The sequence below is a fragment of the Rissa tridactyla genome, chromosome 1 (genome assembly GCF_028500815.1).
Source record: "Rissa tridactyla isolate bRisTri1 chromosome 1, bRisTri1.patW.cur.20221130, whole genome shotgun sequence".
NCBI lineage: Eukaryota > Metazoa > Chordata > Aves > Charadriiformes > Laridae > Rissa > Rissa tridactyla.
The window spans coordinates 8,059,726-8,079,308 of record NC_071466.1 but is presented as its reverse complement, the minus strand read 5'-3'; the positions used below and the strand labels follow the sequence as shown (position 1 = coordinate 8,079,308).

General features: G+C 44.0%; 1 protein-coding gene across 1 annotated transcript in view; it reads left to right on the top strand.

Moving 5' to 3' along the window:
• FCHSD2 (FCH and double SH3 domains 2) overlaps nt 1–19,583 on the top strand; it is a 180,944-nt gene that overhangs the window by 98,025 nt on the left and 63,336 nt on the right. The window contains exons 6-8 of the mRNA XM_054188889.1: nt 988–1,121; nt 2,517–2,571; nt 2,984–3,112. Coding sequence (XP_054044864.1) covers nt 988–1,121; nt 2,517–2,571; nt 2,984–3,112 — 318 coding nt within the window. The remainder of the gene's footprint in view (nt 1–987; nt 1,122–2,516; nt 2,572–2,983; nt 3,113–19,583) is intronic.

Sequence of the window (19,583 nt, the reverse complement as noted above, 5' to 3'; positions counted from 1 at the left end):
CTTTGAACTATAGCTCTTACATGTGCTAGTTCAGGTAAAAGAAAACCTTTACAAATCTCTTTTAAAGATAGTATAATTCTAGACATTGATAACTCACATTTGTTTTGTTAAGTGGATCTTTCTGCTTAATATAGATCCCTTCCCAGAATTTTTTTTTTTTTTTTGAAGCCGATAGGATGTTTGGAGAATTGCTGAACATTTTAGTCGCTGCTGGGGGTTAACCATGGTCACAGCTCAGCCCCACGCAGCCGCTTGCACCCCCACCCCCCCCCAGCCCCGGCGGGATGGGGGAGAGAATCTGAGGGTAAAAGCGCAAAAATTTGTGGGTTCAGATAAAGACAGTTTATTTTTTGGCATTAAAATATATGTCGTAACACTGATTGGGTCATATTAATGAAAAGGTTATTTTCACTCCTTGTCTAGCTCGCTATGCATTTTAAGCCTCTAAGCTTTCTTTGCGAACGACACCGGTTTCTGAGATAACCCACTTTGTTGGAAAGCTCTTGAAGTTTTAAGAAAAATGAGCTCTTAAAATAACGTTTGTCAAATTGTTCTTGTTGCTGTTGCGCCGTATTTTACGTGGTAGCTTTTGTCTTAACGTTTTCAATTTTAGGGAAGAAAAGATTAGTCATTTTTTCTATCACCTCCAGTAGATTGCCTTTGGATTTTTCCCAATTGTGTTTCAATTATTTCAACTACGTACCTCATCCAAAGCTTTCAGAAGTTTTATGTTTGATTTGCAAGTTATCATTGAATTTGAGTAGTTGAACAGCAGCGGAAAGAAAGAAAGAAATACGGGTTTATGTTCTGATCAGCTTTGAAAGAAAGGCATGAATAATTGACCAGGAGTCACTTGGAGACGACGTCGTTCCATCTAAAATGTGATGAAAAGTAATAAAACAATGACGAGAGTATTATTTGGATGCAAAAAAAAAAACAACCCCAACATTAATGCTTTGTTTCCGGAATGCTTTTTTTTTTTTTCAGTGCGTGGACCAGTTGACACGGATCCAAGCTGAATTACAAGAGACAGTAAAAGATTTAGCTAAAGGCAAAAAGAAATATTTTGAGACTGAACAGATGGCTCAAGCGGTGCGGGAGAAAGCTGATATTGAGGCCAAGTATGTTTTCATAATAGCGTATGTATAAATAATTGCGTGTGTATAAAGCAGATTTGAACTTGTATTAGTTTTTACACTTGATATTATTTTAGGAGAAAGATAATTGCTTTCAACGAGCCTGTGCCAGTTGTTTTTCTTTTTGCTTACATACGTTTTTGTAACCATTTCAAGCATGTTTTTACCCTGCTAGTCAAGTATAACTCATTGCGGCGGGTTCCTTTAGGAAGGAAGTTAAACTGACTGCTTTAATTTGACCTTTTCAAAGGACAGCGTGTGAGCTGGCGCTTTTTTTGATATGAAAAGCTGCTTATTTCCTTTTCTCTCCGTGGATCTCAGGTTTGGTATCAGTCCATTTGGAGGGGGGGAGGGGATGGGACGCTCTTTTCCATTTTTAAAGATAAATTTTTGAGGCTTTCAGTTTTTATGCTCCTTGATGTCCTGAAGAGGTTGATTTCCTTCCTTTCAGGAAAGCCAGTAGCTCACATGTTTTCAGTTTGGACTTTGGCCTGTCTTAGGGGAGTTTGCCTTACCCTTTTTTGCAAGTTTCTTTCTTTTTTTTTTAATTTATTTATTTTGTGAAATGCCTCGGGGTTATTCTCAGGGAACGAAAAGAAATTACGGTTTCATTACAGAATTTTTCTTTCTTTTACTTTATGGGGGCTGGATGATGAAAGGAAGAACTTTAAAATTACCTATAATACCCACAGAAAGTAAAAAAACCCAAACAAGCAAACAAAAAAAAAACAACCGAAAACATGAGCTTGGGAATTTTGGGCCAGATTCATACTGCAGTATTGTCCAGATTAAAATAGCTGTTTACTTGATTTTGTTTTCTTATTTACTTTTTAAACCACCGTCTTTCAAATAGCCAATAAAGTACTTCTCTAATTTCTCTTTCATTAACGTCGAATGTGAAAATCACACCAGTCCTGCTTTTAAAAATACGTATGCGTACATGAGTACTCTTCCAGCTTGCTGGAACATAATTATTAATCATTTTGCACTAATATTCCTTCAGATGACCGGCTGTTCAAATTTACAGCACTTTGTGTCTGGAGGGCTGACTCAAAATGCATCAAACACCAAAATAACTTGAGTCACAGCCACCACTCAATTTCCCTTTCATGATGTTTTTAAATTTTGTTCAAAAACCAGGGTAAAAATATACAAAAGATTTCAGAACGCGCAGTGAAGATGTTATTGATGTAACTCATCATACTTTGTAGTATTTTCCTTGATCCTTAAGCTTTATTTCAAACTATACAAATAAAAATTTAGACATAACGAGTTAGTCAGATTGAAATTTTGCAGAAGTGAAGTGCAGGGGCCTGTTCATCCTGTGCTTTTGTAGAAAGGGTGGAAGATGTTAATCTCCTCTTCTACTTTTTGTTTCAGGTCCAAACTTAGTCTTTTTCAGTCAAGAATAAGCTTGCAGAAGGCAAGTGTAAAGGTGAGTATAAAACCCCCTTAATTTATAGTTGTGCTTTGTAGCTGATTTCATGAGGCATACGACCAAAGTTGGCTGGAATCTAAAGATGACTGACATTTTGGAAGATAAATCGTTAGACCAAGTGATAAGAGCAGACTCTTTTCATCAGTCGGAGCACAGAATTATATTTACAAGGAAATTTTTTCTAGTGGGAGTTATAACCGTTTTTTGAAGACCACATGTGAAATTACAACGGCATGAGAAAAAAAGACATTAGAAATGCCCGTACCATTAACAAAACTGTAGTCAAAACTTTGAGGGATTAATAAATTATATTAATACATACTTAGGCTTGTTAATTTACTATTAATACATGTTTGGTCATATAACTTCTCATTAATGCGTATCTTTTAACTTCCGTTTCTTGTTGTAGTTAAAAGCACGACGATCCGAGTGTAACTCCAAAGCTATCCATGCACGGAATGATTATCTTCTCACTTTAGCAGCTGCTAACGCGCACCAAGATCGCTATTATCAAACGGACTTAGTAAACATTATGAAGGTAAGGAAGCTGATTTATGTATGGGAGTTGGGAAGTGTGAAAATCTGGAATGCAAAATGGGCAAAGTACAAAATCTCGGGTTTTGCGACGGCAACGTTGACCTTCCCAATATGCTGCAGTAGAGGAGAGTGCAGTTCAGTAGACAGGTCCTGCGGTCGTGCGGAGGATCTGTGGTACCAATTATCAAGCCCCAAAGCGAAGCAATCACTTTTATTTTTAATTCACTTTTTTTTTTGAACTATTGGGATAAAGGAATCAAGTTTGTAAAACTAAAACCTGCATTTTCCTGTTGGAGTTGACCTTAAGTAGCTGGAGATGTTTTAGTTCTTCAGTAGTGTATCTCCTAATCCTTTTTTTTTTTTTTTAATCCGATTAGCTGATCAGAACATTTCTCTTATGGTATGATTAATGAAAATGTTATCGTTAAATATCTTGATTTCAAGCTATGAATTTTGGAGGATGGCAAATCAGCCTCGTTGTACTCGCGCGTGGCAGCTTTCCAAGCCAAGAGGAGGTACTTGAACTCATAGGAAATGACATACTTAAAAAGTTCAAATATGATGGCTCACAGTTGCTTTTTTTTAATATCATCCTAGAATTACTTGAACGTACACTATTCCTGTAACTTAGGTAGTTGCAGATAAAATGTAAAATCTGTGAAATCGGCTATTTAAAGCTAATTCATGCTTTATATAGATGCGTTTCATGTATTGACATTTTCAAAGTTTATTTAAGTGTGCTATCTACAAACTATTTCCAGGTGATGCAGTCAGGCTTGGCAACTTCGAAGTTTGCAATTTGCTTCTAAAATTGCTTTGTTGAAGAACTATCCCTGTGTTATAACAAATTGCTGTATGATCATCAGGCTTTTGTGTACTGGGGGGAGAAAAAATATTGATCTGAAAAGCAGGTAACCCAAGTAGAAAATGTGAGCACCAGACGAGGCCTTTGAGGGAGACTTATGTGTAATTCCGTTGTATCTTGACTAAGTTAACCACTCCTCCAGCAGTATGTGCATGCGTCTTGGAGTAAATCACAGCATGTGTTACACATTCATTGCTGTGCCTCATACCTGCCTTCCTGGAAGGCTAAATCAGATCTGGGTATCTCGGAGGCGATGAAGAGCTCATAGTCCTTGAGGCAGGAACCCTGGCTTTGCTCTTGGCGTATGTGTGGTAAAACGTGAATATTTGTGCTGACTAAATATTTAGTATGTGGAAATGGTTCTAGAGTAAATATTTCCTTGTAATACTAAAGGTAAAATTATTAGTTGATGCTTACACAAAATAATTCCTTACTTCCATGCATGGTTGGCTGTCAGCAGTTAATGCTCTTACTTGGAAGTAATGCCAGAAGTGAATTTAATATGTTCACAGTAAAACAAACAAAACAGTCGTTTGAAATAATAAAAGAATGAATAGATAGCCCAGGTAAAATTATGACTGGTTCTCGGGAGGGTTATGGCTGCTCATTGTATTGTAACCCCTGCAAAGGACAGGCTGGATGGGTGGGCCGAGGCCAGTGGTGTGAGGTTCAACAAGGCCAAGTGCCGGCTCCTGCTCTTGGGTCACACCAACCCCATGAACAGGCTGGGGGCAGAGTGGCTGGAGAGCTGCCTGGCGGCAAAGGACATGGAGGTGTTGGTCGACAGCTGACTGAATATGAGCCAGCAGTGTGCCCAGGTGGCCAAGAAGGCCAACAGCATCCTGGCCTGTGTCGGGAACAGTGTGGCCAGCAGGACTGGGGCAGGGACTGTCCCCCTGTACTGGGCACTGGTGAGGCCCCACCTCGAGTGCTGTGTCCAGTTCTGGGCCCCTCACCACACAAAAAGCCATTGAGGTGCTGGAGCATGTCCAGAGAAGGGCACCGGAGGTGGTGAGGGGTCTGGAGCACAAGTCTGGTGAGGAGCGGCTGAGGGAGCTGGGGGTGTTCAGCCTGGAGAAAAGGAGGCTGAGGGGAGACCTTCTCGCTCTCTACAACTCCCTGAAAGGAGGGGGTAGCCAGGGGGGGTCGGTCTCTTCTCCCAAGGAACAGGCGATGGGACAAGAGGAAATGGCCTCAAGCTGCACCAGGGGAGGTTTAGGATGGATATTAGGAAAAATTTTTACAATGAAAAGGTTGTCAAGCATTGGAAGAGGCTGCCCAGGGCAGTGGTGGAGTCGCCATCCCTGGAGGGATTTAAAAGCCGGGCAGACGTGGTGCTGAGGGACATGGGTCAGTGGTGGCTTTGTCAGTGTTGGTGGTTGGACTCGATGATGTGAAAGGTCCCTTCCAACCTAGACGATTCTATGATTCTATTCTCTGATTCTATGTAAAACTGTAAACAACAGTGTGTAACATGGTGCTAAACCCAGCCTTGGTGCCAAAAGAAAGCACCAACTGTGTCCCAGCATTTGGAAAGGGCTTCAGGAAGGGGCTCCATGAATTATCGATGAAGAAAATCCCACTTCCCTACCAGGCAGGCCGATAAAATCAGTGCAGTGATGAGTGGAGTCGGTTCACACGCGGATAGATCCGATATGGTGGGAACAATCAACGGGATTTTTTTTGAAGAGAGAACGTGTCCTGCAAAAAGAGATCTTGAAGGAGTCAGTCAGGCTGGGGATAAGAGTGATTCATCTGATTTAATGTCTTGGATTTGCCAGGAGCTCTCAACAAACTTCCCACTCAGTCTCTGCTTACGTAAACGAACAACACTAGTACAGGTGGGGCGGTGAGGGTTTTCGCGTAGATTAATAACTGATGAAGAGATAGAGGAGATGTGGGAATGAAGTAGATACTTGGGGTTTCTAAGGGAAGGAGATTTGCTGGCAGGGTCCTGGTTTCTCCCTTACCTGACTCCTTCTGGAATGCATGTGGGAACTGTGCTGTTTAACCTACTGAGAAAACCATGCTTTTATTTAACATAAACAATATGGAGAAGGAACTGAAGAGAGAGGGGATGATTTGAAGGTGAAGAATCATTCAGTATAAACAAATGTAAAGCTTGTGACCAAGAGGTGTGGTGAGATCTCGACCATTTGGGTTGACCAGGCAAGAAAATAGCACATAAAATTCATGTTAAAAAGAGACAAGCAGTCAGCTGAGGAGAAAATTGCTGCCTAGAGAGTGAAGAATAGCCATTATGATTTATGAAAGAGGTACTAGAACTGGAAAATGGAGTGAAGGATAAAGAAATGGAGACTTTGCCTATTAAATGTTTGTAATCCTTCCTCTAGGTAACGTAAGTAGGGAAGGAGGTGTTAAAACCCTTCCTTGGTAGCACAGTTCCTGTTTTCATAGGCTGGGTGGCCGTGTCACCCGATACATGTTACATGCTACAGTTGTAGTGTCTAAACTAAACATCTTCATTCGTCTGTTGAGATTAACATTCTAAAAATGCATCTTTTATCTTAATATTAGTAAATCCTTAGGTATTCCTGTAGCGATGGGCACCTTGCTATCTCTATTTCTTCATTTAGCTGCGATTGGGCTGATAGACCACCTTCTGCGTGAGCTCTGCAGGGCTGTCCACGTTTCTAAATCATAGAGTCACAGAATGGTTTAGGTGGGAAGGGACCTTAAAGATCATCTAGTTCCAACCCCCTGCCCTGGGCAGGGACACTTCCCACTAGACCAGGCTGCTCCAAGCCCCGTCCAACCTGGCCTTGAACCCCTCCAGGGATGGGACAGCCACAGCTTCTCTGGGCAACCTGGGCCAGGGGCTCACCACCCTCACAGTAAAGAATTTCTTCCTAATATCCAATCTAAATCTCCCCTCCTTCAGTTTGAAACCGTTACCCCGTGTCCTATCATAGCACTCCCTGATCCAGAGTCCCTCCCCATCCTTCCTGTAGGCCCCCTTGAGGGACTGGAAGGGGCTCTAAGGTCTCCCCGGAGTCTTCTCTTCTCCAGGCTGAACACCCCCAACTCTCTCAGCCTCAAATCACATCAAGTTTCTCCTTAAACTGTTGAGATTTTATCTGTCTTGCAGCACCTTTGGAGTTACTGCCTTCTTGCAGGTAGTCAGCTTCTTTTCTAGGTTTTGATTTTAATTGGGTTATTGTATCCAGAGTGAGGATCGTAGTGGGTGGCGAGAGAGGAGTTGGCCTCTGGCTCATTGGAAGCTGGGTTTGGCTTGGCTGGACCCAGCCAGTCTCTGGCCATGAAATGCCAAATGCTGCTGGCTTTGGGTTTGGGTCGTAGTGTAGCACTCTCTGAACCCATCCCTTTGGACCATCTGCGTGGGCAGACAGCGCCCGCTTTCCTAGAAAACTTGAAATTTTATTCTTAACTTTGATGTTAACTTGTATACATTGATAAATAGTGGATTAAAATAAATAAGCTGATTTGGCTGGCTGTCGCTATCAGTTTTCTTCTCTTACTAAGTTACCTTTGATTTTAATTTGCCAAAACCTTGGTCTTATTTAGAGAAATTTGATCCAAAGTTGGCAATTTGTGCGATTTTTCTTAAGGGCTTCCACACATGTTGAACCAAGTTGCAATTTTATAATTATGCCTTCAATTTTATACTACCCTACCCTGCTGTCAAGAACTCTTGTTACCCGCATCCCTTGGCTCCTACTTAGTGAAGAGGGCAAAACGCTGAAGTTTATTGTAGGATGTGTACATCAAAGGTTGGGCCTTGCATCCTGTGCAAGAGGAACCAAACGCAGACGGGTAATGTTAATTCATACCTTGGCTTGCTGACAGCCTAGACAACAGCGTCTTCATCAGTGCTTTATAAGCAATAAAATCCAATAAAAGTTCATGGTATTGTTAAGAGAAAGGAGGGGTGGCGATACTTTTGCAGTAAAAACAGGGTTGGTTTATGCTGGCACAAGGTATTTGCGAAACTGTTGTCGGGAAAGTGTAACGTGTGTTGGGCTGGAGACGCTTTGGGTTACTCTGTGATCAGAAGAAGCCAGCTTTGGTTTTGTTCATTGTTCACTTTCTTCACTCATAAATACGTGTCGTGGCCTTATTCAGTTTTCTGCAACAGGCGTCGAGACGACATTGTCAGTGGCAGGATGCCTGGTGATATACAACTTCTGATTTCAGTATCGTACTTTATTTTGCAGTATTTTTATGCAGGGAATGAAAAATAGCATCATAGAATGGTTTGGGTTGGAAGGGACCTTAAAGATCATCTAGTTCCAGCCCCCTGCCCTGGGCAGGGACACCTCCCACCAGACCAGGTTGCTCCAAGCCCTGTCCAACCTGGCCTTGAACCCCTCCAGGGATGGGGCAGCCACAGCTTCTCTGGGCAACCTGGGCCAGGGGCTCACCACCCTCACAGCCAAGAATTTCTGCCCGAGATCTCAGCTCAATCTCCCCTCTTGCAGTGGAAAACCCTTCCCCCTCGTCCCATGGCTCCCCTCCCTGATCCAGAGTCCCTCCCCAGCTTTCCTGGAGCCCCTTGAGGGACTGGAAGGGGCTCCAAGGTCTCCCCTTTTACACCTGGATATAACAAAGTTATGCCGCAGACCTGAGCTCTGCATTTCAATCTCCGTAATGAAATTTTAAAAACAAACAAACAAACAAAAAAGCGTAGACTAAAGCATGGTAAGACTAAAGCATTTTATTCTTTGCCAGTTTCCTGACGAGCTGCTTAGGAGGAGTTGCCATCACCCGATTGCTGAGGTTCAGTCTGCAAACCCTTTTAAGCGTGAGTTGTCTGCCTGGTGCTTGGGCTTCTGCGGAAGTTTAAACTGAGGTCAAAAGGAAGTAAATTCAGGGCTGTTTTGATACCTGTCTTTTTTGAAACTTTATTGTTAGTGCATTCCTTTTTTTACTGTAAGTTCCTTTTCGTGAACCGCCTCAGAATATCACTTTATAAAGCGACTTACAATGAGGAAATGTTGATCTGTAAAAAGGAAGGGAGGCATCATGCACATTTTAAATAATTCTTGGGTTATTTTTAGTAGAAAGAGAGAACTAAAACTTGAATTGATTTCAAAGTGTTCACTTTTAGAGATGACAGGAGCTCAGCAGTTTATTCCATTACAGCCCGTGGCAGGTGGGTGCCCGTCTGGGGACGCGAGTTGTGGAGCTCAGGACTCTCATTCCAGCTTCACACAGACCAAGTTCTTGGACACAATGTAAAATACTTTAATAACGTATTTTATTTTGTGTCTCTGGTACGTTTTTAAAAGCTGTTGCTCTCGAGTGTTTCGCATTTAATGCTTGTATTTCAAAGTCCAAATCTTTAAAGAAAATGTGCCTTAAGATATCAAAATTATTTTGTAGAGCTTGGTCATCGGTGGAGCTTCATGGTTGATGCCAAATATACAGCCACCTTTGTAGCTAAACGCTCTTTAACGATCCTGAATGATATTGTTGGGTATAATAAAAAATAATAAAAAAACCAAAAAACAAACAAAAAGGAACGCCACTAAACAATTGGCAGTCGAGCGTGATCTTCATTGCGGAACTGTTTACAGAGAGTGACGCATTTTTTATGAGCAATGACAAATTCTCCATAGGGTCACAAACAGAACAGCAGCAGCAAGTATTTCTAAGTAAAGCGCTCTGATTTTTATTTTTTTTTTAATAATTTATTTCATATCGTACCTAGTGCTGTCTTTGGTGTTTGCGGACAGCGTTGGAGGAGTATTGTCGAAAGCTAGTGTGCTTCGCTCGTTTTTTGTCTTTGTGGTTTCAGTACGGGTTTTTTATATCATTGTCAGTATCAGTCATCTTTTCTGTGTCTTCTGTACTTTCCAGTTTGTTTGACATGAGGAAGTGCCGTTGTATAACTGCGCTCTTGTTCTTGATCACAGTTCGTGTGGCGATACAGCAGGTTTAAATAGAATTTCACGTTAGGCAATTTCCCTGGAACAGATCTTTCTTTATGCGTGGGGGATGATACCGAGACATATTGCAGCTTTGGTTTTTTGTTAATTTGAGAGCTCAGTTTTTCAAATGACATTGCAAGGGAGCACCAAGAGTGAGTATCCTGGAGCACACCGTGAAGGACCCACTGAGAAAACTGAGTTTGCTCTGCCTAAGAAAAGGGAGACATTAACAGTCTTAATGATCAAGTACCTAGCAGGGAGCGTATGGAGAAGAGCGAGTCAGGCTTGCTTTTTTGAAGGTGTTGATGGAGAAGAGTGAGCCAGGCTTGCTTTTTTTGAAGGTGTTGACACAGTGAGAGGAGGACAAATTGAAACCCAGGAAATTCTGATTTAAATACAGGGAAAAAGGTCTGCCATGAAGGTGGTCAAACAGCAACAGGGGCTCAGGGAGCAATGCCATACCTTGGAGACTTTTGAAGCTTGACCGGACACGGCCTTGAGCAACCTGATCTGTCTGGCCCTGCTTTGGGCAGAGGTTGGACCGATATCTCCCTTTCAACATAAATTGTTCTCTCATTTTGTGAAATAACATTTTCTGTTAAAAAGATGGTGCTCGGGAACCCGTAACTGCCAGTTTCTAAGTTTTTTTTCTGCCATTAACTGGAATAACTCCAGGAGCCATCAGTGCTAGAATATTCATGTTTTGATGAACGCTGTTTTGTCTTTATTAACATTGTCGGGAGGTTTTGTGAAGCTGAGTTGACATCTGTGTTTTCAGCATCGTCACCCACCACTTCTACTCAGCACTTTTTTACGATCACAGAATCACAGAATCTTCAGAGTTGGAAGGGACCTCTAGAGGTCATCTATCCAACTCCCCTGCTAGAGCAGCATTGCCTAGAGCACATTACTCACGACTGCATCCAGGCGGGTCTTGAAAATCTCCAGAGAAGGAGACTCCACAATCTCCCTGCGCAGCCTGTTCCAGTGCTCTCTCACCCTCACTGTAAAGAAGTTTTTCCGTGTATTTGAACGGAACTTCCTATGTTCCAGCTTGTGCCCATTACCCCTCGTCCTGTTACTGGGAAGCATTGAAAAGAGTCTGGCTCCATCCTCCTTAAACCCACCCTTTAGATACTTGTATGCCATAATAAGGTCTCCCCTCAGCCTTCTCTTCTCCAGGCTAAAGAGTCCCAGCTCTCCCAGCCTTTCCTCATAAGGGAGATGCTCCAGTCCCTCAATCATCTTAGCTGCCCTTCGCTGGACTCTATCCAGTAGTTCCCTGTCTCTCTTGAACTGGGGAGCCCAAAACTGGACGCAGTATTCCAGTTGTGGCCTCACCAGTGCAGAGTAGAGGGGGAGAATGACCTCCTTCGACCTACTGGCCACAGTCTTCCCTATGCAGCCCAGGATTCCATTGGCCTTTTTGTCTACAAGGGCACATTGTTGGCTCATGGATAATTTACTGTCTACCAGGACCCCCAGATCCTTCTCCTCAGAACTACTTCCCAGCAGGTCCACCCGTAACCTATACTGGTGCTTAGCATTCCTCCTCCCTGAAAACCATTTAAAAATCATTTAAACCAAATGTAAATACCGACTCCAGACATTACTTGCACAAATGAGATTCAGCTGAAGCTCGCGATGTTTATAAAAATGACCCAAGATTGAAGACTTAAGGGTTTTTTTTCAGTTAATAATGTGATTTATGCCCAGAAATTACTAGGATGAGTATGGCAAACGGTTCTTTCATCTGGTGACTCTATTTGACTTGAAAAGTAAGTGGACACATTAGCTGAAGGTCTTAAATTGTCTCAGGAATGTTATCCCAGCAGAGGCTGGCCAGTGTGTGTCCTGTATAAATAAAAGGTTAACATTTGCATGAGTGCATATTTCTGTAGACTCCAGAACAAGCAGAACCAATCTTATCACTCTAAGGAATCATTTTACGTACACGTTATTGTTTTAGGCTTTTTAGAATGATTTAGAAGCACCCAGGGAGTTACTTTTCTGAAACGGAGATTCTGTCCTAAATGAAAAAATAGCATTAAGATAAAATAATTCTGAAGTCACTAGAGGTTTCCATTTTCTTCTATAAATCTCTTTTATTAATTCACTCCTAGCTATTCTTTTAAGATCCTGCAATACTCCCTTTAAAATGTAGAGGGAATTTACGTAAGTGAAAGAACTATTGTTTCGCTTCCCGTTCTTGTCAGCTGCAAGCCACAAAGATTTTGTAATTACAATTAAGCCAGCCGTAGATTGCGTTATCTACAGTATCAGATGGGCACAGGAACTTTCCTTTACAGACGGGCGGTGAGTGTGCGTTGCTTTATCAGGTTCGTCCCCGTGAATGGAGGATGAGTGAAGGCAGGCCATTGCCCAACACATGATCCCCGTGTTCCAGAAGATGCTCATTGTGGGCTTCACAATAGCCGGTACCGGTTTTCCCCTCCGAGGACATCGGTCTGTGCTTACATGCACATAAAACCTTAAATTAATTCCTTTAATAAGGCCCTGTTTATAGTGTGATTATGCATCCACGTAAATTGTTGAATAATTAATACAAAATGGTGTTCTCTTGTTTAGGCTTGTTGTTAAATGCTCATATATCATATTTCCCTGTTGATACCCAAGTGCTGCTTTGGAGAATTTATCTCCTTCATAGGCTAGGGCAGTGATGGTCCCCTTGTACTGGGCACTGGTGAGGCCCCACCTCGAGTGCTGTGTCCAGTTTTGGGCCCCTCACCACAAAAAAAGCCACTGAGGTGCTGGAGCGTGTCCAGAGAAGGGCACCGGAGCTGGTGAGGGGTCTGGAGCACAAGTCTGGTGAGGAGCAGCTGGGGGTGTTCAGCCTGGAGAAAAGGAGGCTGAGGGGAGACCTTCTCGCTCTCTGCAACCCCCTGAAAGGAGGGGGTAGCCAGGGGGGGTCGGTCTCTTCTCCCAAGGAACAGGCGATGGGACAAGAGGAAACAGCCTCAAGTTGTGCTGGGGGAGATTTAGGATGGATATTAGGAGAAATTTCTTCCCCGAAAGGGTTGTTAAGCATTGGAAGAGGCTGCCCAGGGCAGTGGTGGAGTCGCCATCCCTGGAGGTGTTTAAAAGCCGGGCAGACGTGGTGCTGAGGGACATGGGTTAGTGGTGGTTTCTGTCAGCGTTAGGCTGATGGTTGGACTCAATGGTCTGAAAGGTCCCCTCTGACCTAGACGATTCTGTGATTCTATTGAATATGTGCTAACTACGGTTTTGATCATTTATATTCCAGCTGACTGTCAGTAAACATTTACAGGGAAGTGAAAAGCAGCTTCCTACTGGAAAGATGACCACTTCTGGTGGTAATTTTGGCAAAATCACAAGCAAGGGAAGTTTAGCTGGCCCAAACAGTAAGCGGTACCCTCACTGCTAGCTATGGTAGCATCTAATATTTTAAATTTCAGATCCACTGCTCGCACCCTGACAGATCACGTTACCCTTCCCACAGCCGTTCCAGGCTAACTCGAGACAAAAGAGTGTGTCTGAATCACAAACTGAGCCATGGTCACATTTGCCTGATGACAGTCAGCTCCCTCTCACCTCGTGGTTTAACCGCAAAGCAATTCCTTGTTTCAGGATTTTGCTCCAAAAAAGGCCGTTTATTTCCAAGGGGACTAAGTATTTATTCCTCCGCGGGCAGGGAGTGTATAGCGTAAAGACAGAGCACAGCAAAGCCTGATATATAAAGCAGGGCAGCTTACTTAATTATCTTAAAGCAATAATCATTTTTCATGGGATAATAAAACCATTTCTTGATAATGCTTCTGACTTGTCAGCGAGTTTTCCTTTGGCATTTTGACAGAAACAACTTGAGAAAAGGGTTGATTGCGAAAAAATGTAGTGTGATTTTACAGATGCTCGTGAAAGGTATTTCCTGTAGAGGAGGTTACGTAGAAAACGTCCTGGATGTATTTATACAAGGAAGTTAACAGGAGGCTGGTATCGTCGGTGCAGTGAGTGGGAGCGACTGAAAGAGAAATAATCGATGATGAAGGTTGAATGCGATGCAGTAAAACAAGGAAAATGACTGGAAAGCCAAAAAAAAAAAGTCAAAATCACGGCTAGGAAGAGGGCAGAGGGAAAGCAGTCTAAGGGTTAAGGTAGGGGAGGAGGTACTTAACCGGTGTCCGGGCCGTCTAGTGGAGAAATCTAGTTTAAGGAGTTAACAGAGAACTTTCAAAGTGGGGGGGGGTTGTGGTTTGGTGTTTTTTTTTTTTTTTAGCTTTTAATAATTTTCATGTAGAAACTGTTTAGGATTTGGATGGGGCTTCAAGATTTTTCTGTCAGCTGTCATCAACCTACCCATTTTGAACAGGAAATGAAACTTTGCCATCTTGTTTCAAAGCTGTGCTGTAATACAGTCGGAACGGTTCCCTAAATCCTTGGCTCTGCCAGAAAGCACCCTCAGTGCCTCCCGGTCGCTCTGTAGCCAGCCCGGAGAAATAACCCAACTCAGGAAGCACCTGGCGTCCTCCGGTTGGGAGCAGGTGGGGCTACATTGAAAAGTTTTAACGAGAAACACGCGACATTCTGATTTTAGAAGCCACGGAGGCAGACATCCCAAACAGATCATCTGGGGGGTTTTGTTTGGTTGGGGGACTTTGTTTTTAGCAACTCCGGATTCACTTGAAGAATGGAAGACGCAAGGGAAGAGATTCATTTTCCTTTATCTATTTATATATTGATATAACCACCCCATGTTTCAGCGAGTTGCCTGGAATTTACACATATTGACATTGAAACCACGTGAAGAGCTCGCGTACCGTTTCCAAAATGGAATGCATGCATACAGGTTTTGTCCTGTTAAATGACATATTAAGCTATAAACGTTATTGAAACTGTGGACTAAGAATATTTATAAGTTGAACGGCAGTCCGTAGGCCTTCTTTAGGCGAGAAACGGGTCTTGTGCCCCCAGAGTGGTTATTTAGGACTGGAGTGATAATGGAGTTATAGAATCGTAGAATCATCTAGGTTGCAAGGGACCTTTCAGGAACCATCAACCCAACACTGCTAAAGCCACCACTACCCCATGTCCCTCAGCACCACGTCTGCCCGGCTTTTAAATCCCTCCGGGGATGGTGATTCCACCACTGTCCTGGGCAGCCTCTTCCAATGCTTGACAGCCCTTTCGGTGGAGAAATTTTTACTAATATCTGGTAATATCCTCTATCAGAGTTGGTACTGAAAGGTTCAGATGCTCCGTTGGATGATTCAAAGCAAAATCCAACGGTTTGGTAAAATCCAAAAATCCAGGTGAATAACCGCTGCTTCATCAAAAATGAAATATCTAGTTGTCTTAGTAGATACTTCACTTTTGATTAAACTTAACCAATACGGGTTGCAAATTAAAAGCGATCATCTGGACGCATTGGAGCCAGTGGCAAAGATGAGCTGGTTTTAATCCTCTCCCAAAGCCTCTAGGAATGGGAGAGTAATTTAAGAAAGTGTTTGAAGCGCGGTCTTGCTGTAGATTTCGTTGTCTTCAAGGAACGTGGGAGGTGGCTTAGAAGAAGGCAAAACATGTTATAGTGACCATCAAGAAGGCAAAACTTGTTATAATGGTCATCTTCTGGTGGAGACTGTGAGGACTGATGTGGTGTCTCATACGTTCAACGGCAGGAGAAAACACTTCTGAGTGACTAAACTTGTAAAAGAGGTAGAAGAATTCTAAGAAGGAGATAAGACCCAAAATAGCACAAGCCCAGTAAGCGTAAGGTGGAAAATGTCGCACTGAAATTGAAGCGTAATTAAATCCTAAAAGAAGTTATTGGAAAAGTGGCTTCTAATCTATTATTTTTTGCGCATCTCAGTGTCACCCCAGAGGGAAGCAAACCTGGTAAGAGTTTTTACAGAACTGAGACGGTTTCCATAGGGTACGGCTGCCAAGTTGTGAGTTGCTTTTTATTTTTTCAGCTTCAAAAGCTTTGCTTCTCTCTTCCAACCTAAGTCCATTCGGTGCTGGTGGAGGTGTTTGCTGGGATGGATTGATGGAGGTGAGGAGCTGGTCATCAGTTGTCGTAGCCTATGTGGGCAGTGGCTGTTGGAGCTGTACTTTTGGCACATTCTTTAGAAAGCTGTCTTGCCTTGGGATCCCTTCCTGCAGTGGAATTCTGGGATGGTGCTGGTGAGCCTTTACTGGTGCTGGGGTTCACAGCGCACCTCAAAAGGCAACACGCAACGTTGACTTTCAGCTCCTTTTGAGGGGTCAGTGACTAGCTCAGGGCTCCACCAGCAACGAATGGGGTGTGCAACTGGTATGGAGAGGGAGAACTCCTCCGGAGCTGAGAAGCTCAACATGAGCTGGCAACGTGTGCTGGCAGCCCAGAAACCCCCCCACAGCCTGGGCTGCATCCCCAGCAGCGTGGGCAGCAGGGCGAGGAGGGGGATTCTGCCCCTCTGCTCCACTCGGGGGAGACCCCCCTGCAGTGCTGCCTCCAGCTCTGGGGCCTCAGCACAGGAGAGACACGGAGCTGTTGGAGCGGGGCCAGAGGAGGCCCCGGAGATGCTGGGAGGGCTGGAGCCCCTCTGCTGGGAGGACGGGCTGAGAGAGCTGGGGGGGTTCAGCCTGGAGAAGAGAAGGCTCCACGGAGACCTTGGAGCCCCTTCCAGCCCCTCAAGGGGCTCCAGGAAAGCTGGGGAGGGACTCTGGATGAGGGAGGGGAGCCATGGGACGAGGGGGAATGGCTTCACACTGCAAGAGGGGAGATGGAGCTGAGATCTTGGGAAGAAATTCTTGGCTGTGAGGGTGGTGAGCCCCTGGCCCAGGTTGCCCAGAGAAGCTGTGGCTGCCCCATCCCTGGAGGGGTGCAAGGCCAGGTTGGACGGGGCTTGGAGCAACCTGGTCTGGTGGGAGGTGTCCCTGCCCAGGGCAGGGAGCTGGAACTGGGTGGTCTTTAAGGTCCCTTCCAACCCAAACCATTGTGTGATTCCCTGTGAGTGGCTCAGCAGGGAAGTGAACAGAGCTGATCTGTGTGCCATTGGAATTAGGCCACAGAAGGACATTAGGAGGCAAGAAATTCCTATTTAGCATTTAGAAATTGATGGGAAGATAATTGATTGGAAATCTGTCCGAAAAGCTCAGTCAAGGGAGGAGGAGGAGGGGGAATCCTGCAATATGATTTGTCTACCTGCTAGTTTTCATACAGGAAAAAAAGAATAAATCCCGTCTGTTCCAGTTGTTATCTCTGCTAAAAAGGCTTTATAGCTGGGATAAACCCCCGTGTCATGGAAGGGAAGCAAATATTCCCTACCAGCAGGTTCATCAGTTCCCTAGTTCATTAGATCCCTAATGCTCGATGATGGACGAACTGGAACAGCGTAGTCCAGCTGAACAAGGATATTTTGTAATGTTTTACAAATTATTGAAGCACTAGAGTAACTACTCATAGGATTTGAACGCTAATTAAAAGAAATAAGGTCTCTCTGGTATGCCCGGCGTTGCTCGTTGTTAATGGGAAGAACCTGTTGTAGTGCAACTGGTTCGTCACAACCCCGTCTGCTGGTCTGCAGAACCCCTCGGTGGCAGCATCGTCGGGACACACCGAGCAGCACCCTGCAATTAGTACCTTTAAAAAATCTTAATGGAATTCAAAAACTTCAGAAAAGTTTAAATACTGAGGTTCAAGGGCGCTAATCTCATGTAACTCCAAGTTACGGCAGCTGAAAATGACCTAAAGGTACTGGAACAAAATTGTTCTGAACGAATCGTGACAATATCCTGATTTTGGGGTGCCTAAATTTATTTGGTGAAGGTACTTTAGACTGAAGGATAAAACCAGGTACGTGGAGAGAGGTAGAAATCAAGTTTCTAGTTCAAGCTGAAGAATATTAGAAATAAAATTTTTCAACGCTCCTATCAATCAGATTGCTCAGTGGTTTATATTAGACCTTAGATATAATAATTTAATTTAATAGATGAGAACTCAGTTTAATAAAAGAGAAATTAAAAAAGATATGGAGTCCTAAGAAAAAGGTGGATAGAAGGAAGACGGCCAATCCGAGTGAGAAGATCTTTTTTTCTCAGTAAAATCTTCACAAATATTTATGACTGTGTATACCCAAATAATCTTAACGAGTTTTAATAGCTGAGCCCCTTCTGCTTCGCTCTTCTCAACGGGCATTGATTGTATTGGATTATTATAGTGTATTTTTATGGTATCCATATGTGATTTCAGGGATGCAATTTTAAATTACATTTAAATGAAATTTAAACTAAATCTAAATTCTGTGTATCGACATTCACATTTAGCACAGACCCTGCCGTCTAGCTGGGTCCAGCAGCCCCATTTCAAATGTGAAAGGGGATATCTGAAATAATGTTCATCAAATTAACCTTGGTGAAAGTCTCGATTTATTTAGTAGCAAAGGCTAGGTATTAAAGATAACCTTGTATCAAAGAAATCCCAAGCCTACCAGATTCTTGGAGCATCTCTTCCCATGTGATTTAAACGTTGCTTGCGCTTTACTGTGTATTGTCATTAGGACATCTGAGCAGTATTATTGGGAAATTAAGTGGGAAATTAAGTAGTTTTTAAAAAAGGTTTGATTATTAATCATAGAGCGTGCAGCACTGCTGAAATACGTTTGAAGAGAAGCTCACGTTAATGCAGTTAACATCTTTGTCGGTGACACGGATGTGGGATTGAGTGCACCCTCAGCAAGCTTGCCGACGACACCAAGCTGTGTGGGGCGGTCAGCATGCTGGAGGGAAGGGATGCCATCCTGGACAGGCTGGAGAGGTGGGCCTGTGCGAACCTCATGAAGTTCAACCAGGCCAAGTGCAAGATCTTGCACCTGGGTCACAGCAATCCCAAGCACAAATCCACGATGGGCAGAGAATGGCTTGAAAGCAGCCCTGAGGAGAAGGACTTGGGGGTGCTGGTGGAAGAGAAGCTCAACATGAGCCATCAACGTGCGCTGGCAGCCCAGAAACCCCCCCGCAGCCTGGGCTGCATCCCCAGCAGTGTGGGCAGCAGGGTGAGGGGGGGGATTCTGCCCCTCTGCTCCGCTCGGGGGAGACCCCCCTGCAGTGCTGCCTCCAGCTCTGGGGCCTCAGCACAAGAAGGACATGGACCTGTTGGAACGGGTCCAGCGGAGGGCCACGAAGATGATCAGAGGGCTGGAGCCCCTCTGCTGGGAGGACGGGCTGAGAGAGTTGGGGGGGTTCAGCCTGGAGAAGAGAAGGCTCCACGGAGACCTTGGAGCCCCTTCCAGCCCCTCAAGGGGCTCCAGGAAAGCTGGGGAGGGACTCTGGATGAGGGAGGGGAGCCATGGGATGAGGGGGAAGGGTTTTCCACTGCAAGAGGGGAGATTGAGCTGAGATCTTGGGCAGAAATTCTTGGCTGTGAGGGTGGTGAGCCCCTGGCCCAGGTTGCCCAGAGAAGCTGTGGCTGCCCCATCCCTGGAGGGGTTCAAGGCCAGGTTGGACGGGGCTTGGAGCAACCTGGTCTGGTGGGAGGTGTCCCTGCCTAGGGCAGGGGGGTGGGATTGGATGATCTTTAAGGTCCCTTCCAACCCAAACTATTCTGTGATTCTATAGTTATGCTCCTCAGAGATGTTATGAGAATAAATGTATAGATTTAAATATAAATATATAAATAAATATATAAATATATAAATAAACATAAATATGTTTCCAGTCAGGCCATGCTGAAGAAGTGA